Source organism: Aethalodelphis obliquidens, unplaced genomic scaffold (genome assembly GCF_003676395.1).
Source record: "Aethalodelphis obliquidens isolate GAN/ISIS:26980383/991018 unplaced genomic scaffold, ASM367639v1 scaffold41, whole genome shotgun sequence".
NCBI lineage: Eukaryota > Metazoa > Chordata > Mammalia > Artiodactyla > Delphinidae > Aethalodelphis > Aethalodelphis obliquidens.
The window spans coordinates 10,703,590-10,729,591 of record NW_020837985.1 but is presented as its reverse complement, the minus strand read 5'-3'; the positions used below and the strand labels follow the sequence as shown (position 1 = coordinate 10,729,591).

General features: G+C 46.8%; 1 protein-coding gene and 1 long non-coding RNA gene across 3 annotated transcripts in view; both read left to right on the top strand.

The window, feature by feature from the left end:
• Positions 1–119: 119 nt before the first annotated feature.
• LOC113633864 (uncharacterized) lies at positions 120–6,763 on the top strand. The gene is made up of 2 exons (XR_003438389.1): positions 120–757; positions 2,139–6,763. It is a non-coding gene; the product is annotated as an uncharacterized LOC113633864 (long non-coding RNA).
• An 11,543-nt stretch (positions 6,764–18,306) lies between these two features.
• ZFAT (zinc finger and AT-hook domain containing) overlaps positions 18,307–26,002 on the top strand; it is a 191,110-nt gene continuing 183,414 nt past the window's right edge. For both annotated transcript variants that reach the window (XM_027132528.1, XM_027132527.1), the window contains exon 1: positions 18,307–18,738. In XM_027132528.1, the coding sequence (XP_026988329.1) occupies positions 18,720–18,738 (19 nt within the window). In that variant the 5' untranslated portion in view covers positions 18,307–18,719. The remainder of the gene's footprint in view (positions 18,739–26,002) is intronic.

Below are 26,002 nucleotides of genomic sequence, written 5' to 3'. Positions count from 1 at the left end.
GGCTCCGGACGCGCAGGCTCAGCGGCCATGGCTCACGGGTCCAGTGGCTCCGCGGCATGTGGGATCCTCCTGGACCGGGGCACGAACCCGTGTCCCCTGCATCGGCAGGCGGACTCTCAACCACCGCGCCACCAGGGAAGCCCCCTGAGGGAAGACTTCTTGCTCTGCACGCTTGCCGCCTTCACCCTCCACACCTGAGTGAGCCCCCTTACACTCCCTCACCTGGAAACTGTGCTACTTTCCTCTTGGCAATTATTCCAGCTTGAAAGTGGACACTATTTATTGGCATCATCTGTGGGCAGGACAGCTTCCCCTTTTAGAGTCTAAATTCCCTGAGAAGAAGGGACAATGTCTGGTTTTGCTCAGCACTTCATCTCCAGCTCAGAGCTGGTGTTCAAATATTTGGATTGCGTGAATGGATTAATGATCAAATTAACAGCTAATCCTCACCAGCTCCTCCCAAGATAACCATTATTAATCTCATTTTATAGATAAGGAGACAGAAACTCAGAAGGTTTGGGCTTGCCTAAGGCCAAACAGCTTTTGAGGATGACAGCTCAGCATTTGGATTTAGAGCTGCCTGATTTCAACAGCGTGGGGACCTTGGGGAGGAAGGCTGGATGGAGTCATTTAGGGAAATTTGAGTCCTACCTGTTTGTTTTCTTTGTTGATGCTCATGAAATTATTTAGTTATCTGTGTTGATAGGAAACTGAGATGCAAGCAACACTAGGCTGGAGGAACGAAGATCATGACAAGGTGAGGCTCGGCCTCGGTCTGTCATGGGAATCAATGAAGTGGGGCGCCAGGTGTTTACCATAACAGTTCTACCAAGAGACCTGAACAGCATCACAATGCAGAGCGATTTCCTTGCCCAAAAATGGTTGTGTGTGTGTGTGTTGTTTTGTTTTGTTTTGCTCTTTTATCCCGAGGGAACTGCATTCTTTGCTTGAATAATTGGTGGGATACCAAGTAAGCAGGCTGGGGACTTCCCTGGCGGTCCGGTCCAGTGGTTAAGACTCGGCACTTCCAATGCAGCGGGTGCGGGTTCGATCCCTGGTTGGGGATCTAAGATTCCACACGCCGCGTGGCGTGACCAAAAAAATAAAAAAAAAATAATAAAATAAATACATACAAAGTAAGCAGGCAGGAAACTCACTGCTGTTGTAGGCAATTACTAGCCTAGGAGTTGAGAGATGGGGGCTCTGGGTGCAGCAGTGTCAGACCCCTCCTGTATCCACCACCCATCACCCTCGGTACGTATGTCCGACCCCAGACCCATTCTGACTGGAAACTAAAATGAATTAATCAGCCTCAGCCCCTCACTATCCCGCTCAGATTTACCCCACCTCCACGCCTGCCGCAGCTGGGCAGCCCCAACTTGCATGTGCCTAAAGAACCTAGATGATGAGCACTAAAAACCACGTGTCAGAAAGGGAGCCATTCCTTAAGGACTCATTGCTTTGTAGACACAGTCTTTGACACCTCCCGCGCCCCAGCATTTTGTATCTGTTTAACTTTGTTGATCCCCGAAGACTGAACACACAGAGCCCTGGCTTAAGTCTGAAGAGTTGTCCCTATTGGGCTTAACAAGCCGCTGCTTTTGACCGGCTTACTATGAGTGTCATTGCTTTCAGTGCCCCGTTCCACTGATCTTCACAGAATAATATTATGGAAAGATCAATAGAACTGTGTTTTTATTTTATTTATTTACTTATTTATATATTTTTAAAAGGTGGGTTTTTTTAAAATTAATTAATTAATTTATTTTTGGCTGCATTGGGTCTTCGTTGCTGAGCGTGGGTTTTCTCTAGTTGCGGCGAGCGGGGGCTACTCTTCGTTGCGGTCCGCAGGCTTCTCATTGCGGCGGCTTCTCTTGTTGCAGAGCACGGGCTCTAGGCGTGCAGGCTTCAGTAGTTGTGGCTCGTGGGCTCTAGAGCGCAGGCTCAGTAGTTGTGGTGCATGGGCTTAGTTGCTCCACGGCATGTGGGATCTTCCTGGACCAGGGCTCAAACCCGTGTCCCCTGCATTGGCAGGCGGATTCTTAACCACTGTGTCGCCAGGGAAGCCCTAGAACTATGTTTTCAAATTAAAAAAAAAAGTTGTTCTAACAGCAAAACCTTTTTTTTTTTTTTCCAAGTGATATCTTACAGGGAGCCTCAGTATAGAGGTCAATGTGGGCAGAACTGCTGATGTTGGAGGGTTTCAGGGGACCTGGAGGCCAGCCCAGGCCAATCCAGCTCTATGGAGCAGTGGAAAAGCCATCACTCTCAAATAATCACTCGAGTCCACTTGCAGCAAAGTTTGTAAAACAAAGGTATCGACTGTTGAAACTGAACTCTCGTACAGCAGGCAGGGCCCCCATGTCCTGCCCTGAAATGTTTGTTTGTGATCCCCAAACCTTCTGATGTGTGAATATGTCTGCCTTTGCACATGGATAGTGGTCATGAGCGTCAGTGTATAATTCATGAAAATGGACCCAGTGCTGGAAAGAACATACCAGCAAGGCCACCTGCAGTAGGTGGCCGGGGTGTGATCATTTTAAATTCTCAACCCGCATCCGTTCTTCTCTCCCTACGTACCATGTTCCCATTCTAATAACTGGGGTTCTGTGGCCATGGTCTTCACTCTCACCCTCATGGCGCTGTTAATGAATGTCAGTTCTAACATCTGGGGTCAGCTGAGCCCTGGTCCCTGCTTCTCAGTCTGCTTCTCAGCTGCCTGAGCCTCTCGGTTTCCGACTAAAACTGGAGGCTGGGCCTTATCTGTCTCTGCCCACCTCCTTGGATCCGATGCCTTGCCTCCTGAGATGGTTATAAAGTGCATAAATCAGGGATGGACTTACACTCGGCATTCAATATCATTTGACATTTTTGTTGTCGTTATTTTTACTTTTTAAAAATTCTGACTCCTATTTCGTGCAACCCTGGAACCAGTGAAAATCATGTTTCACCCTCTTGGGATCATGAGGTCAGCTTTACTTTACCAGTAATGGCATGACATGTCATGGTTGTATGCACTTAATCTCTATCACAGCCCTCATGAGGGACTTATTGATCTTATTTTATAGCAAACGAACAAACAAAACCCCACGCCCTCAGATTGCTCTGCTCCCTCAGTGTTTCGTTTGCAGATTAGGTATGAGAGGAAATCCCTTAATAAGTAAAAAGGTAATAAAATACGAAAACACACACAAAATACATACGAAAAGGCCAATTAGAACTGCTATTATAATGGTTACACTAGATAGTCCAGCATTGTCAAAGATCACGTTTTATTTTGAATTTTAGTAAGCAAAGTGGTTTTTGAAGTACGTATTTATTTGATTGGACTTAGGATCAGCTACGCCCACTGTCCAACTTCAGTGCTGATCTCAACGCTGCTCCTCCTGTACTTACGTTCTTGGGAAAAAGCATCCACGGCTCTTGGGAGGTTTTGTTTGCCTTTTCCTCCAATGAAAAGGGCCTCAGAAAAAAGGGTCTCGTTTAACGCTCTGATAAAAGCTTGGGAGCCTTTCCCTGGGAAAAATGCCCATGCTAACACAATCTTGTACATAATTTCAGGATGTTGATACATTCCCCCAAAGCCATGGACCCAGATAAAAACTCCTGTTTTCCAGTCCGGACATTGGAAGATGACGATGAAGTTGATATATGAAGAAGCACAAATTGGACAGCTGACCCTAATAAATCATAGAGGAGGAACAGGTGACAAGCACACACTCGTACCCACGTGACTTGACTTCTCCCAGCTCGCTCCAGCACAGGACAAGCGGCAGGTGTGGCTCACCGCCCCTGTGGCAAGCCGCTGACACGGTGAGAAGGACAGAGCAGAGGCAGGACCGGGCTGTGCTGATCTGATAAGGGGATTAAGTTTTGGCTTCCCTCCCACCATCCCTAATGCCCTCGGACTAAGCAGCTGCCCCAGCTCAGTTCTTCCTCGGATGCAAAACGTCTCTCTGCCCAGGCAGTCGCTGCATGCTGGCCCCCAGAGGCACCAGCCTTTCCTGAAACACATGGTGACGTTCTTTACACCTTTGCCCAGGCATGCCCTCTGTGGGCGATGCCCCGCCCCTCCGGTCAAGTACCCACTTGCTCTTCGAGACTGGCTCAGGTTTCACCTCTGAGCTGTTGCCCTAGTTCTGGGGGTGGGTTTAGCTGCTCCCTCCTGCGCTCTGCTCGCCCCACACCCACCCCTCTCCTTCCTGTGCTTACTACGCGGTAAGTGTGGGCCTCCTACAGCAGTTATTTTTTCACATGATTGTCTTCTCCATCAAGAGGATGAGCTTCCTGAGGACAAAGACCAGCTTCTTCCAAGCGTCTGGCGCCTAACAGTTACTTTATAAACATTTCTGGTCGGACTTCCCTGGCGGTCCAGCGGTTAGGACTCTGAGTTTCCACTGCTGGGGCCCAGGTTCGATCCCTGGTCGGGGAGATAAGATCCTGCAAACCCGGCAGCACGGCCAAAAAAGAAAAAGAAAAGTTTTGGGGATGCTATGACTGAGTGATATATATATGGTCAACCTATGAAAAGAAAGCAGTATGATACAGGACACGTGTAGGAGACAGACACACTGGAGAGGCAGCAAGTTCATGAAAACTTCTTTCCTAAAAGTAAAGACAAGTCACGAGGGTATATAAGAGCTGCCTGAAGCGGAGGGAGCAGTGTGATACGTGAGCAGCTCAAAGGGGACACAGACGGTGCACCCGGCAGGCCAGAGGCTCTGAACCTGGAGCCTGGACCCCAAGAGCCGCTTACAGCAGAGTCCCCGAAGGGCCTCCTGGAGCAGGAAGGTGCTGTGGGACTCCATCTGCCTTCCCCACACTCTGTAACAAGAGCAAGCGCTTGGTTTTGTTTGGTTTTGTTTCGTTTTATTTGGCTGCACCGTGGCTTGTGGGATCTTAGTTTCCTGACCAGGGAATCGAACCCGGACCCCCTGCAGCAAAAGTACCATGTCGTAACCACTGGACCGCCAGGGACTTCCCAAGAGCGAGCACACTGACAGTTCGTCTTCGTGCAGAGGTCTCATTTTCCTAGTGCATCTCACACACCTAATGTTTATCAGGCCCACGTGCTTTCATTTTCTTTTAATAAAACCTCTGGGCCTTAACCCTGAATTGAGAGGGTCTGGGAGGAGCGGTGTGGCAGGAGGACGAAGCTGGTGCAGGAAACGAGGCAGTCCTGCACAGACGGGAAGGGATGTTCCATCAGCAGGAAACAGCCCTCAAAACCAGTCACATCAGAAATGGGTGACACCATGATGAACTGTTAGTGACGAGACATAAATGGAAATTGAGGGGTCTGACAGAGGGAACTTAAGAGAGACAAGAGGTGTAACACCCCCTCCCCCCTGAGCAATCACCTTCAGCGGACACTGCCATTTGGAGCCTCAAAACCCTAGGCATCGGGTTAGCCCCGTGTTTGCACGTATGTTTAGCCACAGACCACTTTTCTGGAGTACATCCTATACAGTAAGTCCAACAGGTCCAGCAGATAAAGGAGAAGCAGCAGTGAGGGGGCCAGAGCCCGCACACTTCCCCCTCTCCTCCCCGAACCCAGTACCCCTGGAGGCAGGAAGGTCTCTGAGGAAGCCAGTTTGAAACCTATTGCACTAAATTACTGGTCTTAGTCTTGGCATCCCAAACTCCAATGACCCCAAAGTCCAGATGGACAGCATAAAAGAGTGACACTGGCTTGTTTTGGCTTTGACAAAATTGGGGTGTCCTAATAGAGGGAACCCCAGAGGAAAAGCTGTGCTTCCTCCACGGGATTGATTGTTGCTAGACTCTGGCAGACCGAGGAATGCAGCCGGCTCTGTGTTCACAGACCAGATTTTTCCATTGAAGCCAGAAATCCAGATTTTCCCATGAACTCACCTGACTTTAAAAAAAAAATTAATAGACTATTTTTAGAGAAGTTTTAGGTTACAGAAAAAATGCATGGAAAGTACAGGGAGTTCCCATATACTCCCTCCCCCAGCCCCATTCCAGTTTCTCCTATTATTAGCATCTTGCCTTAGTGTGGTACATCGGTTACAATTGATGAACCAATGTTGATACATCATTACTAACTAAAGGCCATGGTTTACATTCATTCTTTGCGTTGTACGTTCTATGGATTTAGACAAACGTATAATGGCATGTATCTGCCAACACAGTACGAACCAGAGTCATTTCGTTGCCCTCAAACTCTTCTGTGCTCCACCTATTCATCCCTCTTCACTTACCCTCCCAGCAACCCCTGGCCACCACTGATCTTTTCACTGTCTCTGTTCTTTTCCAGAATGTTCATATCTTTGGAACTGTACAGTATGTAGCCTGTTCAGACAGGCCTCTTTCACTTTGGAAATATGCATTTAAGTTTCCTCCACGTAACTCCCGATTTTTAACTACTGAAAATAAATTGAAATAGTCACAAAATACTGAAAGGTAGACCTTCATCCTACACCTCTCTTGGTTGGACGAGGAGGTACGTTTCTCTCGCTTTTTACAACCGGTATTGGAGGTGGGGGATGGGGGAGAGGGAGAGGGTCATCTCAGAAATGGAGGCGAATGTGAGGGAGAAATGGTTCCTGAAGGAAGCATGGCTTCCAGTTTCCAGTTTTGCTTCTGCTTTCTGGTTCAAGCTCGCTCAGCTTGGGATGAGCCCCTCCACCTTCAGTGTGCCTGCCTCACCCAGAATCCCACCTGGTTCTCACTCCATCCTCTTTCTCCCCCACTCCCACCCACCCCACTTGATTCAGAGAGAGAGAGAGCACAGTGAAAATGCCCGTGGAGGCCCTATGTTCTCCCTCCCGGCTGTGTCCGTGGCCAGGGTTTGCCCAGAAGCATCCAGCAGAGCCATCCTCCAATAAGATTTAGCAGCCCTGGCTGCCGGCAGCCAAAGCCAGTGATACCTGGATAATATTTCTTAACATGAGGTTCACAGCTTGTTTTTATGCTCATGCAACATTCATATAAGAAGAACCATGTTTGCATTTAAAACTTGTGGAGCAGCTTAAGAACATGGGTCTGGAATCAGACAGTCCTGGGCTCAGATGACATTTCTGCTGCCGCTAACTAGCTAAATCCATACCCACTCTGGGCCTCAGTTTTCTCATCTGCAAAAATGAGCACAATAATGCCTTCTCTGAGAGCTATTAAGAAGATTGAATGCTGCATGTGGCTTACACACAGAAATGTTCACTGAGCGTCAGTTCCTTGTCTGCTCCTTATGGGGAGCTAGAGACCTGGGTCTTAGTTCCAGCTTTGTTATCATCCAACTTTGTGTCTAGGAATTAGTCACAAATCGGAGACCACAAGCCAGCAGCTGCCCTGCTCCTATTTATTTTTTAACTTTTTAAAAATTGAAAACGCTTTTTTAAAATTGAAGTATAGTTGCTATACAATATTATATGTTATAGGTGTACAATATAGTGATTCACAATTTTTAAAGGTTTTCCTCCATTTATAATTATTGTAAGATATTGGCTATATCCCCCATGTTGTACAATATATCCTTGTAGCGTATTTTATGCCTAACATCAATAGTTTGTACCTCTTACTCCCCTACCCCTATATTGCCCCTACCCCCTTCCCTCTCCCCATTGGTAACCACTAGTTCTCTATATCTGTGAGTCAGCTTCTTTTTTGTTATATTCACTAGTTTGTTGTATTTTTTAGATTCCACATGTAAGTGATATCATACAGTACTTGTCTTTCTCTGACTTATTTCACTTAGCATAATATCCAAGTCCATCTATGTTGCTGCAAATGACAAAATTTCATTCTTTTTTATGGCTGAGTAGTATTCTGTTGTGTGTGTGTATATATATATATATATAAAAAATATATCTCACATCTTTTTTTTGTTTTAGCGGTACGCAGGCCTCTCACTGTTGTGGCCTCTCCCGTTGCGGAGCACAGGCTCCGGATGCGCAGGCCCAGCGGCCATGGCTCACGGGCCCAGCCGCTCCGCGGCATGTGGGATCTTCCCGGACTGGGGCACGAACCCGTGTCCCCTGCATCGGCAGGTGGACTCTCAACCACTGCGCCACCAGGGAAGCCCTCACATCTTTTTTAACTTTTTATTTTCTATTGGAGTATAGTTGGTTAACAATGTTTTGTTAATTTCAGGTGTGCAGCAAAGTGATTCAGTTATACATATACATGTATCTATTCTTTTTCAAATTCTTTTCCCATTTAGGTTGTTACATAATACTGAGCAGAGTTCCCTGTGCTATACAGTAGGTCCTGGTTGGTTATCCATTTTAAATACAGCAGTGTGCACATGTCAATCCCACGCTCCCAATCTATCCCTTCCCCCCACCCTTCCCCCCACCCCTGTAACTATAAGTTCATTCTTTAAGTCTATGAGTCTGTTTCCGTTTTGTAAATATATTCATTTGTATCAATTTTTTTTTAGATTCTGCATATAAGTGATATTTGTCTTTCTCTGTCTGACTGACTTAACTCCATATGACGATCTCTAGCTCTACCCATGTTGCTGAAACTGGCATTATTTCATTCTTTTTAATGGCTGAGTAATATTCCATTGTATATATACACCACATCTTCTTTATTCATTCATCTGTTTTTCTTTTTTTAACTACATGCATCCATTTATTTATTTATTTTTATTTTTAAATTTATTTTTGGCTGCATTGGGTCTTCGTTGCTGCTTGCAGGCTTTCTCTAGTTGTGGTGAGCGGGGGCTACTCTTCATTGTGGTGCGCGGGCTTCTCATTGCGGTGGCTTCTCTTGTTGCAGAGCACGGGCTCTAGGCACTTGGGCTTCAGTAGTTGTGGTGCACAGGCTTAGTTGCTCCGCGGCATGTGGGATCTTCCCAGACCAGGCATTGAACCCATGTCCCCTGCATTGGCAGGTGGATTCTTATCCACTGTGCCACCAGGGAAGTACCCATTCATCTGTTGATGGACACTTAGGTTGCTTCCATATCTTGGCAATTGTAAATAATGCTTCTATGAACATTAGAGTGCATGTGTCTTTTTTTTTTTAACATGTATCTTTTCTAATTCGTGGAAAACCTTTTTTTAATGGAACATCTTTTTATATACACTCAGAAAGTACACATATCAGGGAGTTCTCTGGTGGTCTAGTGGTTGAGATTTGATGCCTTCACTGCCGTGGCCCAGGTTCAATCCCTGGTCAGAGAACTGAGATCCCACAAGCTGTGCGGTGTCACAAAAAGAAAAAGAGAAAAGAAAGAAAGAAGGAAAATATACATATCATAACTCTGCACCTTGATGAATTTTCAAAAATTGAACACACTGTATACTCAGGGCCCAGATGGGAAATAGCATCCCCAGAACCTTCTCGCTCCCCCTTCTGGTCGCTCACCCTGCAAGAGCATGACTACCATCCTGACCTCCAGCACCCTCAATTGTAGCTCTGCCTGTGTTTGTACCTTATATAAATGGAATCCTGCAGTACGTGCTCCTGGGTCTGGTTTCTTTTGCTCAACACTGTTTGTGAGATTCATCCATATTGTTGGGTGTGGCTGTAGATTGTCCATTTTTATTACTGTATTGTAGGGTTGGCATTCTACGGCTGGCAGGCCAAATTCAACCTTCCATCTGTTTTCATAAGTAAAGTTCTGGGGTTTTTTGTTTTTTGTTCTTGTTTTTTTAAACATAGCCATGCCAATTAAGTTCTGTACATGTCTATGGCTGCATTCTGCACTGCACTACAGAGACAAAAGCTGAGAAGACCATAAGGTCCACAAAGCTGGAGATACTATCTGGCCCTTTATAGAGAAAGCTCTGGGACTTCTACATAGTATTCCATTGTGTGAATATACTAACATTTATTTATTCATTTCACTGTTAATGAGCAGTTGTGTAGTTTCCGAGTTGGGGCTATTAAGAGTAATGTGCTAAGAACATCTCTTAAATGTCTTTTGGTGAAACATGCGTGTGCACTTGTGTTGTGTCTGTTCCTGGGAGTGAATTTGTTAGATCATAGGGCAGAGGTGAGTTTAACCTTATCAGAAACCGTCCATCAGTTTTCCAAAGTGGTTGTGCCGTTACCTCTCCCGTGAGCAGTGTCCGGAGCTCCACTTGCCCCATACACTCTCTGCACTGGTATTTCCTGCCCTCATCATTTTAGCCATTTTCCCTGCTCCCATTTTGATGCTTCTCCTCTTTCTATAAGTTATTTCTCAGTTTGTGGTTGGGCACCTCCAGGGTTAGAGCACTCACTGCATCTAGGGGGCAACTGTTTCATCTTTGGACATTTTGTTTTCTTAAGAAGCTCTTCGTCATTGGATCACCTTTTGGATATTTAAAGATCAATACATGTGTCCCCACTGAATGCTGTCTTCTCCCAGGGAAAGAACACTAAACATTTCCAGCTTCTTTAAAGTCACTTGTATATGGTTTGCGTGCCCTCACCATCCTGGTTGCCTGGTGAACAACAGGCTTAGCATCTCTGGACCTCAGTTTACCCATCTGTAAAATAAGGTTTGATTCAAAGATCTTTAAAGTCATTTTAACTCCAACATTCTGTGCTAAACCTTAACTTGGGAACCCTTGCAGAGATACCCCTATACATTTCTAAACAGGGGCCACCCTCCCCTAAATGTTCCTGTTAATGTTTATCTGCTGACAGTAGCAAATGGAGACATTTATTCATTCCATTTCTCTTCCTTCCGACATAGTTTCTGAGAGCCAAGGATGTTCCAGTTGTGGCAGAAGGAGCTCATGGTGGTAAGACTGATGTGGGTTTCTCCTGTCACACACACGGCTCCAGCAGGAAGCAGGAAGGGAAAGTGGATTGTGTGCCGGGGGGACCCCGTATCGTCCATGGGAGGCTGTAAGTGTGCCAAGTGCACTTTAAGAAGGCGAGATCAGGGGAGATGTCGGCACTGATGAACTTCACCAGAGGCTGGAGGGTGACTGGGGGAGGGAGGAGTTGGTGCTTGCCTGAGCCTGGTCACTGGAGGACGGTAGACTGAGGCATCGGGGGAATGCAGGTTTCACCCTCAGCCTTCTCAGGATTTATTCGTTTGCAGCAAATGACTCCCAGGCCAGACTGCTCTCTGCTTTCTTTTTGACATAAGTGTCAGTGGTGTGTAAGGATGGAAGAATAGGTCAGCAAGTCTGGATGTCAGCCCCCTCTGATATTTGAATTTTGCAGAGACCAGCCTAATTTTTAAAAAATCAATTTATTTATTTTTGGCTATGTTGGGTCTTCGTTGCTGCATGCAGGCTTTCTCTCGTTGTGGCGAGAGGAGGCTGCTCTTCATTGCGGTGCGTGGGCTTCTCATTGCGGTGGCTTCTCTTGTTGCAGAGCATGGGCTCTAGGTGCATGGGCTTTATAGTTGTGGCCCGTGGGCTCAGTAGTTGTGGCGCATAGGCTTAGTTGCTCCACATCACTTGGGATCTTCCCGGACCAGGGCTCAAACCTGTGTCCCCTGCATTGGCAGGTGGATTCTTAACCACGGCGCCACCAGGGAAGTCCAAGACCAGCCTAATTTAACTGACCCAAACACTGTCAAAATGTGAAGGCAGGACAGAGAAGATGAAAATACTAATTAGGTTTGCAAGATATTAAATTCCACAGTCTAATAGGAACACAGCTTTGAATTTTTAAAAAGGAAACCTAGCTGTCATGTGTTAATTCATTTAAGCCTCACAATTTAAGCCCATGCAGTGGAGATCACCCTTGTTTTATGAATGGGGAAACTGAGACACTGAAAGCTTTAGAACTTGCCCAGTTTGTAAGGATGAAACCAGGATTACAAACTCAGGCTGTCTAGTTTTACAGGCATTGCTCATAATCACGATCCTTTTAAATACAAGTACAATCATAGCGCTTCATGTTTGCAAGGAAACCTTCACTTGCAGGTCAGAATTGGAGGCCTGGCAGCTTGGCTAACTGGTGTTGGAATGGTGAGCTGATGAGATCCCAGCGCGGGGAGCTACCTAATCTGACTCTCCCCCAGTTTTACTGATGGGCTTAGGAATGGATGTCTCAGGGTCACAGAGCTCACTAGTGTCAACTATACTGTCAATAATAATGACATAAAAAAAATTACTCCACGAGGGCAAGGAAGTTCCCAGAGGAAAGCTGGATGCTGTCACTGGGAGAAGGCAGGCCAGAAGAATGGACGTTCGCCATGGAGTGAGCATAACTTGTCCAAGGTCACACAGCCAACAAATGGCAGAATCAAACTTGAACTCAAATCCATCTTACATCGAAGCTTAAGGTAAAAATGATATCCCCCTTTTATACCAAACCTTGAATGACAGAATCTTCTCTTTTCTTTTCAGCCAAGCATGTGGTCAGCTGGTTGTTTAGAAAGTAAATTCTTGGGTACACTTTATGAGTATTTTCTTGTGGGCTCATGATGGAATGAATGGTAGATTTTATTAACGGTCCCAATTCTTCACTCTACCCTGTGGTAACACCCTTTGTCCTGGGAATTTATCTTCTCTTACCAAAAAGCTGAGTATATTTCCTTTACTGTTGATTCTGAATTTGGCCATGTAACTTGCTTTGGTCAATGGGATGGTAGAAGAGACTTGAAAAAGCACTTGACATTTCCACTTGCCCTTTTTGGCTTCTGCCATCACCATGAAAAGGACATACGTAGGCTAACTCGCTGTCCCAGGAGGAAGACGGAAGCCACATGGAGCAGAGCTGCCCCAGCTAAGGGGTCCCAGCCAAGCTCAGCAGAGTCCCAGTCCCCACTCAACCGGAACACACAGGTTCACCCCAACGTTCATCCCTTGATCCATCCTCCATCCTTCCACACTCTCCCTTCCTTTAATAACTGTTTATTGGGTCTCCAGATGGGCCTGGCACCCTGCTAGGCTCTGGTAGTCCTCCTGTTTTTGTTTTTCTTTAAAATAAATTTATTTATTTTATTTATTTATTTTTGGCTGTGTTGGGTCTTTGCATGGGCTTTCTCTAGTTGTGATGAGCGGGGGCTACTCTTTGTTGCGGTGCGCGGGCTTCTTACTGCGGTGGCTTCTCTTGTTGCAGAGCACAGGCTCTAGGCATGCAGGCTTCAGTAGTTGCAGCACACGGCCTCAGTAGTTGTGGCTCGTGGGCTCTAGAGCGCAGGCTTAGTAGTTGTAGCGCACGGGGCTTAGTTGCTCTGCAGCATGTGGGATCTTCCAGGACCAGGGATCGAACCCGTGTCCCCTGCACTGGCAGGCGGATTCTCAACCACTGCGCCACCAGGGAAGCCCAGTCCTCCTGTTTTATCCTCCTTGTTGCTGGGCTCCAAGGCCACCCCTCCCCCCCACTTTTTGTTTACATTGCCCAGTTACTATTGCTTGCGGTTGGTTTACAGAATATTTATTGTACTTATAAATCTGTTCACTTTTTTTTGCAAACTATTTAAATGCAACTGATAAAACCTTATGAATCAAATGTCCTTAAACATTTACACACTTGGTCAGATTATCCTGTTTCACTACAACTTTCAGTCTAATATAACTTCTCTTGAATGCTTCAAACACCTTAACAACACAAAAGTTTTTACTGTACCCATACTTAAGCTTATTTGTAAAAATCAGAACTAAGGATTTGACCAATTTCTTTGTTAGCTATATAAAACATCTTTTTGTACTTTTCCAGGATTCTAATATCAGACCCAAAAGAGAAAGATTATCTCCTTCCCAGGTGCATGGAAATCACAGCCTCTGGATCAATGATTGATGGATTCTTAGCGGGAACACTGAATCCTTCAAGGTGAATCAGATGGCAGCAGGCATTTGCTGGTTGGGATGCCCTCTCTCAGATCAGGTTCAACTGCTAAGGCAACAGGACTTAGCAAGTTCTTGCAATCTTCACTTCTGTGTCTGTTGAATTTTGGGTACATGATGTTTGGCCTCAGTTTACAATTAACTTCATTATGCCTCATTAGCATTCATTATAATTAGCAGGGCCATAGAGCAGTTTAATCTATCAGCCATTCTCCTAGGACATCTGGCCAGTCCATTAACTTGCCACACCAATTATGAACGCTCTTTCTACTTGGTTATTTAGGAGACCACTGGTCTTGACCTGCCCTCCCTGGTTTGGGTACAGTTCCTACTCTTTCTGGAAATATTTGACTCACAGTAAACTTATCTGCTCTTCTCAACTTATATAGATATGCCATTTCATAAACAGATATACCGAACTTCAAGTAAGGAACAGATTCCCATATTATGCCGAACTTACCTACTTACTAAAACACTGCTTTTAGCCTTTCTTTGAGTTATAACTAGCTTTGTCATTACACATATTAACTTTTCCTTTTTTTAAAAAAAAATCTATTTATTTATTTATTTTTGGCTGCGTTGGGTCTTTGTTGCTGCGCTCAGGCTTTCTCTGGTTGCAGTGCGAGGGGCTACTCTTCTTTGTGGTGTGCAGGCTTCTCATTGCGGTGGCTTCTCTTGTTATGGAGCACCGGCTCTAGGCTCATGGGCTTCAGTAGTTGTGGCACACGGGCTCAGTAGTTGTGGCTCGCAGGCTCTAGAGCACAGGCTCAGTAGTTGTGGTGCATGGGCTTAGTTACTCCGCAGCACGTGGGATCTTCCCGGACCAGGGCTCCAATCCATGTCCCCTGCACTGGCAGGCGGATTCTTAACCACTGCGTCACCAGGGAAGTCCCTAACTTTTCCTTTTTGATCGTTAAGGACCCATGGCTTTTCACAGATTCAACTTGTTCTGGTAAATCGACAACTGTAGACCTAGCTATTCTTTGTTATATCCAAGTTGTCACAACCTGACCAGAGGGACCCCGTTTCCTTTTCAGTCAACTCCTTTGTCCTTTCAGCAATAGCCCAGCACTTTTGACAGCAGCCTGGTTTTCTGGCAAGAGCAAGTTGTCTCAGGCCATTCTGACTTTCCCCTGCTTCCAGACGTGGACTCAGGTCCTTTGAAGGAGCCCTGGGTACCGCTAACGAAAAATGCTATTGAGATCAACGTGTGTGTGCTGAGGGTACAATATGTGCATGCTGGTGATGAGATGGCACACCGTGGCCACTGAAAAGGAAGAACTAGAGAGGATGTTGCTTCCTAAGGTCAAATTATGTTCTCAAATTGCTCAAATCATTCTACTATTACCACCTCTTCTTTTATACAGTTTTAAATATATTTTTCTCTATAACGTGCCTATTCAGATTTTAACACTTCACTCAGACTGTGATTATCCCAACCTCTGATTTTATCAACTTCTATGTGCCTCAAGGCCCATTATTTTGAGGTCACTTGTATGTATACTTTATCAGAACCTGCTTTCAAGAAAACATCTTATAAAATTATGTATCTAAATTTTTCTGTTTTCCTGTAAATGCTCATTTGTCATATACCTATTAGACATAACTATAAAATTATTGACACAAATATATTCAATTATGTTAATTTATTATTATATAACCAAATGCCATTTCATGGTGATACATTTCTGGCACAAATTCACTCCTGTGCTAGCCTTGAGAGGCTGATGGACACCAGAGGGCCAGCTGGGAAGCTCATCCCCTCTAGGAACTGTCGTTGAAGCAGGATGCCATTAATAATACAATTTTGAGGAATTTATATTTAATTCCACTAATGCGCCTTCATTAATTGAAGGCATTTGGGGATAGTACGCAAATGGAAAGAATAAAGGTTTTTGCTGACTGAAAATGTGCAAATCACTCAGCAAAGCCAGGGGTGGACTCTTCTCTCCATTTGCAGATCTGGTCCCATAGAAAGGGACTGGCTCTTCGTCATTTCTGTATGCCCGTGGCCAGGCCAGTTTTCAGTTATGATAGGTGCTCAGTGATTCTTCTTTGAATAGAGAAGGAAGAAAATGCCATGAGAATCACAGAGAAAATCATAACTGGCCAAATCATTAACCCGGGACTGTCATTCATAATCCACAATTTCTTTTTTTTTTAAATTTGACTTTATTAATATTCTGAGGCAATTGGGTTTTGAGACAAACTTTAAATTGCTTCATTTCCAAAATTCATTTTCGTCACAACATCCGGGAGCAATCCGTCTGCTAATCAATAACTAACATTTAAATGGCTGTTGCCAGAAAGGCAACCCAGCACAAAACCAGTACTGTCAGCAACTCAGAACAACTCTAATTTCCTGACAGAAATCGATTCACAGCAACATAGTGGTTACTGCAAATATTTATCGTTCTGAAAAGGAAAGTTCATCAGTGCAGCTTCTTGAGCAGTTCATTCACAAATGAAGGACTGTGATGGGCTCCACCTCGACATCTGTCTTGAGATGTAGGATGTGGTGGGTGGCAATAACCCTATGATTGCCTTGAAATTGGCCCTTTTGGGGGTGTAGTGGGTACTGTGGGCCCATCCCAGATGGCCATGTGGGGAGAATATTGGGCATGGAAAGTCCAGTTCCACAGCTGGGATTTCACTGGCTTGCTGTGTGATCTCAGAAAGCCAACTAACCTCTCTGAACATTCCTTTTCTCTTCAAGGAAAGCACGATAGTCAGATCTGTCCAATTTAGCCCTCCAGTTGTTGTGAGGATGAAACAAAGGGGTTGGGGGAGGAGATATCCCTGAACATATATTTAATGGACTGGGTAAATTTGGGGTCTTATAATGACTCTATTTCCCAAGAACAGGATTAAGGAGCAAGGCAGAATATTCATGAGAAATCAGAGCGTCATCCTAAAGCTCAGTGTTCATGGGAGTTTTACTAACTGGAAAACAAGTGACAATGGGAACAAATGTGCTCACTGAGTGACACTTACTTCTGTGCAGTAGGAGCTGGGAAACAAGGATAAAAAAATCTGTGCTCATGAAGTTCATGGTCTAGCTCATGGGGAGGGGGCTGAGCAAACAGATAAACGCAACGGGTGTGGGGAGGATAAAGAGAGGTGTGAGTGGGAGTGTGGGAACACACAGGCATGAACTGAAGGACAATTTCTCAAGTCGAGCAGCAATAGAGGGAAGGCTATTCCAGGAAAAGACAACAGGCGCAGATTAGCACTTCAAGAGAACCATAAAAATAAATCAGTATTTCCCAAATTTCTCACTTGAAGTTCACTTTTACATTTTTGGGGGCCTTGTCTCTGTACCACATGCACCATTTTTTCCTTTTTTTAATTTATTGGCCATGCTACGTGACATGTGGGATCTTAGCTCCCTGACCAGGGAGCGAACCCACACCCCCTGCATTGGAAGCATGAAGTCTTTTTTTTTTTTTAATGCTTTTTTAAATAGTATTTTAAAATTTTTTAGTTTATTTATTTTTGGTTGCATTGGGGCTTCGTTATTGCGCGTGGGCTTTCTCTAGTTGCATCAAGTGGAGGCTACTCTTCGTTGCAGTGTGTGGGCTTCTCATTGCGGTAGCTTCTCTTGTTGTGGAGCACGGGCTCTAGGCACATGGGCTTCAGTAGTTGCGGCACGCGGGCTCAGTAGTTGTGGCTCACGGGCTTAGTTGCTCCGCGGCATGTGGGATCTTCCCGCTACAGGGCTTGAACCCGTGTCCCCTGCATTGGCAGGCGGATTCTTAACCACTGCGCACCAAGGAAGTCCTGGGAGCACTGAGTCTTAACCACTGGAACACCAGGGAGGTCCTGCACCATTTTAGGTTGACCAATTTTTAAAAATATAAGTTGGGTTTAAAAAGAAAACTTTATACATTACTACCATAAATGAAAAACATTGTTAAAACAAAAGCTAACCTTAAAAATACAGGCAACAGGAACTCAATTTATTCAATAAATTACTGTCAGGCTGTTCTAGTTTCTGGGACCAAAGGGACGACAAAGACGAGATGGAGATAAATTAATGTCAGGCAGTAATTGATACTGGGGAGAAAACAGAAAGTGACTTAGGAGGGCCACTTTGGGTGGGGTGGTCTGGGAGGGCCCACCAGGAGATATCGTTTGAGCAGAGATCTGAAGGAAGTGGTAGACCAAAAGGAAGACGAGGTCATTACATCTCAACCAGATACTGTTGCCTGCAGAAGGAAGACTGTGAACCAGATTCAGGGAGACGAGCAAGGGTTAGGGAGACGTGCTCACACCCAACTGAGACTTTCTGCAAGACAGGAGGACAGAGAGAAGGCAGTCATTCTGTCGAGGCGGTTACAGTTGTTTAATTCAGTCTGGAAGACTAAATCAAGTCGGGTACTCCTAGCGGAAAGCATCCCACTTCAGGAAACACTGCAACCTTTGAGAGGGAGGCAGGCTGTTACCGCCCCGATTGACAAATTAGTAAACTAAAGCCAAGAAAAGTTAAATCGCTGGGAACTGGGACCGGAGCGCTGCCTTAACCTCGTACAGCCCGGTGGAGTGCAGGGATTGGGTCCAAGGATGGGCCGGCAGGTAGATGCTGGCTCTGGCAGCACTGTGAAGACTCCCAATCCTCCAATCTGCGTTCCACGCCTCTCGTTAGCCCCTTCCCAGGAGAGGCTCAAAACCCGGAGCTACGGAATCTGCGGAGCGGGACACAAAGCACGACCGCCGGAGCCGAGCATGCGCAGTAGCCCAGCCCAGCCCGGCCGCTCTCGCCGCTGGGGGAGGGTCATCCAAGCCTGACGTCCGCGACGCCGTCGTCAGCGCCCCGGGAAGAGGAGGGCGAAGACTCCATCCGCCATGTTGGATGCCGCAGATTCGCCATAACCGCGCCGGCTCTTTTCTTAAAAAAATAAAAATAAAAAGCGAAGCATCAGCGGAGCGCCCCGCCTTCTCGGTCGGCGCGGGAGGGGGCCCAGAAGAGCCCGAGGCTTTTTTTTCCTCCGCGGTGGGGGCGTTGCCATGGAGACGCGGGCGGCAGGTGAGCCGGGCTGGGGGTTGGGGTGGGGATGAGGTGGGGGTGGGGCGCGGCGCGGCGCGCGGGAAGCCGTTTCGAGCTTGGAGTCGGGTAGAAGCGCGCAGGCCGCTGGGCGGCGGAGGGATCTGCGGCCCAGGGCGGAGAGCGGACGTAGCGGCGTCCTTCGACGGCACGTTAAATCGCTGGCAGTATCCCGCCGCCTTGGGTTTTTATTAAAAAAAAAGTAACGAGGGTGCTAGCGGAAGAACGAGCAAGGGAAAGCAGTGCGCTCGCGCGTGCGGGGCCGTTTCCGGGGCAACGGGAGGGGTCGGGGCGCGCGCTAGCGACCCAGCGCAGGCGTCCTGGCGGGCGGGAGGTTCGAATCCGATGCTGCCGACTCGGTGGCCGCGTGGGCCTTGGCTCGGCCTCCTTGTTGCCTGGCCTCAGTTTCCTCCTCTGTGAAATGGATAGTTCCTTTAGACCCATGTACTTGGCCAGGATGTTTTGAAGGGAAAGGGTTCCACCGAGCTGCTGAAGGAAAGTTTCTTTGTGTGCGGTAGAGGGAGCCATAAACACCAGGGATTAGCTGGTTACTGCTGGTAACCCAGTAATACCCTGTGATAAATTGTGATTTATTTATTTATAAATTTATTTATTTTGGCTGCGTTGGGTTTTCATTGCTGTGCGCGGGCTTTATCTAGTTGCGGTGCGCGGGCTTCTCATTGCGGTGGCTTCTCTTGTTGCGGAGCACAGGCTCTAGGTGCGCGGGCTTCAGTAGTTGTGGCTCGCAGGCTCCAGAGCGCAGGTCTAGTAGTTGTGGCGTACGGGCTTAGTTGCTCCGGGGCATGTGGGATCTTCCCGGACCAGGGCTCGAACCCTTGTTCCCTGCATTGGCAGGCAGATTTTTAACCACTGCGCCACCAGGGAAGCCCGATAAATTGTAATTTAGCCTCTACCTGCCGCCTAGCTCTGTGGGCCCTTGTTCCTCACCCTTTAAAGTTAAGCTGACATGGCACCTCCTCCAGGCAGCCGCCCCTGGCTTCTTGGGCGACGCGGCCTTTCTGCTGGCTGGATGCAGGACCGCGATGGATCTTCCACTGAACACCTGGTCAAAGCCCTTAAACGTTGACCTTGGGGCTCCTTCCTGTGTAATTAACAGTAAGCATCCACACTGGGGCACTGACCTCATGCCTTTTGCTACTCAGTTTTCCCGACACCTCTAATTTGTGTGTCATTTACTGACGAGGAACAAAAGTTCAGAGAGGTCAACTTCATACAGTTTAGAAATGGCAGAGCTGAGGCTTTAAAAATCAACTTCCTCTGACTTGGGATGAAATCCAAACTTCTGGGTGACTGCCTGGCTTGTACTTCCAACCCCTGGATCGGTGCCTGGCCCCGGGTGGGTGCCCAGGGTGCCTTTATTGAATGGAAGAATGAATGAACTATCTGACCGCCTCCTGCCCCCTTCCAGCCTGGTTCCCTGGCAGAGCCCAGTGACTTCGGAAATATAAGCTTAGTGTCACAGGGCTTACCCTGCACAACTGCCCCTCCAGCTTCATCTTCTGAGCCTACGGGTTCATCCCAAAGTAGCTATACTGAGTGTCCTGCATGCTGAGGGCTGCAGAAGACACCTAGAGCTTATGTTTGCTGCATGTTCGGTGCCCAAACCCCGGGGGCACTTTTCTTGGCTTCTTCAGTTCAAGCCAACAGCTTTGCATGACACTCCTCTCGACATGCCAGGTAGGGATGGTAAAGAGTCCTTTGACCCTTGGTCCTGCCCTCATCCCATTGTTGTGTCAGATTCCTGCGTGTGTGTGTGTGTGTGTGTGTGTGTAGTGATGAAGCAGACCCAGAGCCAGAGTGGTGGGTCAGGAGCCCTGAACTATGCCAGGCATTCTTTCTGACAGTGATGATGTTACGAGTCCAAGCTCGTACTGTTTGCCGCACGACAGGTCAGTAAATCGAGAGATGAGTCTTTTGGGCAAGGAGTAGTGACTTTATTTGGAAAGCCAGCAGACCGAGAAGATGGTGGACTAGTGTCCCAAAGAACCATCTTACCTGAGTTAGAAGTCAGCCTTCTTTTATACCAAAAGTGGAGGGCGTTTGGTTGGTTGCTGCGAAGTTCTTGGTGCCGGAATCTGTTGTTCTCACAGCTGTGCACCTAGGCCTGGTCACAGTGTTCCTATAAACCTCCAAGACAAATGGTATCCTGTGTGTCGCGACTTTTTATCTTTGTGTGAATGGAGAAGTGTTGTACTTTTAAAAGTCAGAGCCTTGAGAATGGGCTAACCTGTATATTTTAGGCAACATTCTTAACTTGTAGCAAAAGCAATAGAATACAAAGTTTAAAGGAAAAAAAAACAGATCCAGTATGGAGTCAGATTTGTTCTTCCCTATTACACTCTCTTCTCTGTTTGGTGCCTTCCCTCTCCCAAGACATTGGGCTACTGCTGATGATACACGACATGCACTGCCCACCTCTCCTCTTCTGGAGTTTACTTAACAGCTTTTTTTTTTTTTTTTTTAAAACCTGGCACTTGTAGTTTCCTTCAATTTTCAGCTGTGTAATCAGTGACCAAAAATCATGTTTTAAAATACGTTGCTGTTAACTTGCGGTCAGCTAATTCCTGAAAAGAGTCTCCTGTTTTGCTTGGTTGTTGGGTTAACGTAGGAGAGCCGGTAAAATAAATGATAAGATGGAGTCGCATTTGGTCTCTAAGGTCCAGCTTTTCGATGGTAAGCCAGCCACGATGGTCATTGCCGTGAACTGGAGATCTGTTACCGCACTGCTCCCTTCTCAGCCGGTTTCCCATTTACCTTGTAAAATGGTTTCTGTGTCTTTTCTCCCCTTACTTTACCATTTACATAACAACTTTTCAATGGCAGCTATCCTTCAGTAGAATTAAGTTTCTGCCTAGGGCAAGGGCTGTCCAGAATTGGGTATATTAAAAAGACTCTCCTTAATTGCATTTCCTTTGTAGATAGTTTCATGCATGCTGCTTCTGAAAACCTCCCCAGCAAGAGGGGCTGATTTAATTATGTAGAAGGGATTTAGCCTAGAGTTGTTTTCTCTTTGTTAGCAGCTGTTTATTCTGTTAAACTTTCACTGTCTTTGCCATTTCTCAAGGGCAGGTGTCAACTTTAAGGGCTGGAACAGTCTGGAGGGTGGAATGAACACGTGCTCTGGGGCCAGAGATCTGCTACTCACCAGATTCCTGACCTGGGGGAGTCACATAACTCGTGGAACCCACCGCTTCATCTGCAGGAGACATGGTCCTGCCCACGACCTGGGTTATGGTGCACTGTAGATGCTGTGGGCACTGCTGTTTATCCCTTTCACCGAGACCCCGGTCTCTCTGCTATGCAGCTTAGTGCATTGAGATCTACTTGCTCCTTAAAAACAGTTGTGGTTGGAAAATGTGATAGACTTTGATTGGTTAAAATTTTTTTATTATTTATTTATTTATTGCTGCACTGTGCAGCTTGCAGGATCTTGGTTCCCTGACAAGGGACTGAACCTGGGCCCCTGTAGTGAAAGCGCTGAGTCCTAACCACTGGACTGCCAGGGAATTCCCATTGATTGATTTCTTTTTAAAAGAAAGAAAAGTAATCCGGGGGTGAAACAAATTGTCATATTAAACAGCTATTGTAGGTTTGAAGTTACGTCTTTTTTTTCAAGGAACATAAAATATATCATTATATGCTTATAAACAGATTATGCTTGGCATGTTAATAGAAAAAGGATTTTAACTTGGGTAACAGATTTTTCTTCTTTTAAATCATGTAACAAATGGAGCCGCAAATTTTTGAACTCTGGAATCTGGCACGTTTGTGCCCCAGTTGGGTCTGGGCCGAGGCAGGATGGGAAGGGTGGGGACCGGACTTAAGAGGCAGCTGCTGGCCTTGCTGGGGTAGGGGGAGGAGGGGACCAAATCAGCCACCGCGTCTGGAGCCAAGGAGCCGGGGGGCTTTGGGAGCCGCATTCTGGAAAAGGAGGGCCTTGGAGGTCCTGGCAACCTGGAGGACCTTGTAAGTCAGCCCCAAGCCTCCTTGTAGGGCCCTAGCTGGCTTCCTTCTTTCTGTTAGATATTTTTTTTCCCATCTCTGCCAGCAGGCCTCTTCTTCTGGGGCCATGACCACTTCTCTGCCCCTTAGGATTCTCCCTTCCTCCCTCCCTTCCCCCTTCCCATCCTTCCTTCCTTCCTTCTTTCTTCCCTTTTTTTTTTCTTCCAAGCAGATTCCTTGGTTCACCCAAATGTTTGTGCCAAAGTTTGTGCCGGGAAGTGAGAATGCAGTCAGATATGATTCGCTGTTTCCTCCTGAGGATCTCACACAGTCCTAGCAGTGGAACCGATCCTTTAGGAGATAGTGCCAGAGACTATGATGGAAGTAAGCCCTGAGAGTTGAAGGCTTGAGGGGGTGTGATGCACCTAGCCCAGCCACTTAGTTACTGTGATCCTTTGTTGAAAATTACATGGGGGTCCATTTCTGAGCTCTCTGGTCTATTCCATTGATCTATTTGTTTATCCTTCATCAGCACCGCACTGTGAATTACTGTAGCTTTCTAGTAATTTCTGAAGTTATGAGGAATAAATAAGAGGACACTTTTTGGAGGGGCAGAGATGAGGCAGGAGCAAGACCCGGCATCAGGTGCTGTTACGGTGCATCCCAGAGATGATGACACTCACCCCACAGCAGTGGGTGTGGGAGTGGAGGTTTGGGGCAGATTTAGAGAAATGGACCAGAGTAAAAACCCATAGGACTGGTGATCGAGTGGATTTTAGCTTAGAGACCAGCCAGCATTCATCTGTGTTTGGTTTCAGGGAAAGAGCAGTGATGAACCAAACAGGCACAGGGATATGAAACGTTCCAGGCTCCATACACACAGCTGTGGTCCATTATTCTCACATCCCTCCTGCAGTGGTAGAGAGAAGAGCTTTTGAATTCTGCTCCCTGTTTTTATTTCTGAGTTGGTGCAGGGCTTGCCGGGTTACTGGAAGCACCTCAGAGAGACCCTTCCTGGGGACTGAGGCCCTTCGCTCCACTCTGAAGCGGCCCCTGGAGCCGAAGTTCTGTGCAGCCCTGCCCCAGGACGGCCATGGGGCTGCCCTTACCCGTCGCTGGGCAGGAGTCAGAGGACCAGAGAAGTTTTGGTTTTACCGGGATGTGGGTTGGCCGGCGGCTGACCCACCCTGAGCCACTCTTTCTTCTCCAGCCCTTAGTTTTGTCTGTTTCTCTGGGAAGTGTGAGTTGACTGCCTTGGTTAACCTTAGCCTCCGGGGTTCTTACGTGAACGTTCTGGAAATGCTTTAGTCCTCACGACAAAGGAAATGCAGCATTTGTTAACCTTAAACATTGATCTCTTTAAGCTTTTAACTGTATTTTGAATTAAATGATATTGATATTTTTGGAGTTTACAGTCTTTTAGGAGGAACACGTTAAACAAATAAATACATCGTTAAATACATGATTACAGATTGCGGTAATTGCTTCAAAGCGGAGGATGGGGGGGGAGTGGGCAAGAGAAAATAATGGGGACCTAATTTATATTGAAGGGCATTTAAGAAAAGCCTCTCTGACAAACTGAGGTTGCGAGCTGAAACTTGAAGCATGAGGTTCTGGATTAAAAAAAAAAAAAAGTTTGATAAGCAGAAAGCAGGCACTCGCCAGCCCTCTCCACTTTGCAGAATTTCAGGCAGCTCAGGACTAGCTCCCTGAGGCCGGAGTTCTCCTTTGCGCTTTATCGCTCCCTAGGGGACATGCATGGGAAAGGCCCTGCGGAAGTGGAGCTAGCCTAGGAGACAGCTGTGCCTGCAGAGGGGGCGGCTGCACGTGGGGACTGGCCTGGCCACCGTGGAGGCGCCGTCCCAGCAGCGGGACCCGTCAGGTATGGCAGGGCATGGCTGAGACCGGGATGCTGGACCTGCAGGGGAGGAGGTCCAGGGGCCGCCGCTGGCTTGGTCAGAGGCAGTGGGAGGAGCTGGCCTCGCCAGGGTCACCTTAAGGCTGCACGAGCTGGAGCCGAGTCAGGGAGGAGGACAGGCTGCCTGACCTTCTAAAGGTCCCTGCCCTGTAAAAAGAGCGGTAGCTGTCCAAACCGGTGAGGGGCAGGTCGGGCACTGGCTGCAAGTCTGGACTCTCTGTCCTTTCCAAGGCAGCAGTCTATGAATTTGGGCCACGAATAAAACCACGGTCACTTTAAACTGTTTTCACGAGCAACATGGCATTATTTGTTTATGTTTCTGGAGTTTGTGTCTTACTCATTTCTAAATGTGCTTCGCTTACATAGTATGTGGTATATATTAGGCATTCATTAAATGTTGAATTGTGAGACTAAGTAAAAAACTACCTTTTTCCCTAGTGAAAAACCGAGTAGCCCAGGTATGTGGAGAACACACCTAATGTTTACTTCATATATCGGTTACCAGGAAGAATGGACCAGATCATTCTGGTAGGCTGGAGCTGGGTGGCTGCTGGGGTTTGGAAAATTCTTCTTTTCCCTGTGGCTCTTGCTTAAATTTAAAGCTCTGTTCTGGAATTTGAACAGACCTTAGACACGTCTGAATATTAGACAGCAGTTCTTTCTTCTTGAATTAATTTGCAAGTTCAAAATACTTTGTAACTGAGACGACTGGCAGGCTTTCATGATAAGTAAAGCAGGTATTTAAAATTTGATTGAAGTTGGGCTTCCCTGGTGGCGCAGTGGTTAACAATCCGCCTGCCAATGCAGGGGACACGGGTTCGAGCCTTGGTCGGGGAAGATCCCACATGCCGCGGAGCAACTAAGCCCGTGCACCACAACTACTGAGCCTGCGCTCTAGAGCCCGTGAGCCACAACTGCTGAGCCCGGGCGCCACAGCTACTGAAGCCCGCGCGCCTAGAGCCCGTGCTCTGCAACAAGAGAAGCCACTGCAGTGAGAAGCCCGCGCACCGCAACGAAGACCCAATGCAGCCAAAAATAAATAAATGAATAAACTTATTAAAAAAATAATAAAATTTGAAGTTGTGTTTGCATGTTTCCCACATTTTCCTTCAGTTCCTGCCCAGGCTGTTATTTTATCTCCTTTGATTATGACCTCAGGAGCCTGGAGCAGACAGCCAGCGTCTAAAGCCTGTGATAATAAATGGAAATGTCCTCATCTTCTGCCTCTTTTTCAACAGTGTGGACAGTAACTCTGGTCGGCAAGGTCTAAGCTTTCTAATTCCTTGTCTCCATTTTCCTAACTCTGTGGGTCCCAAAGATTTCGGGGTGCTGGAGGCCCTCTCCTGTCTCGCTGGCTGTCAGGGA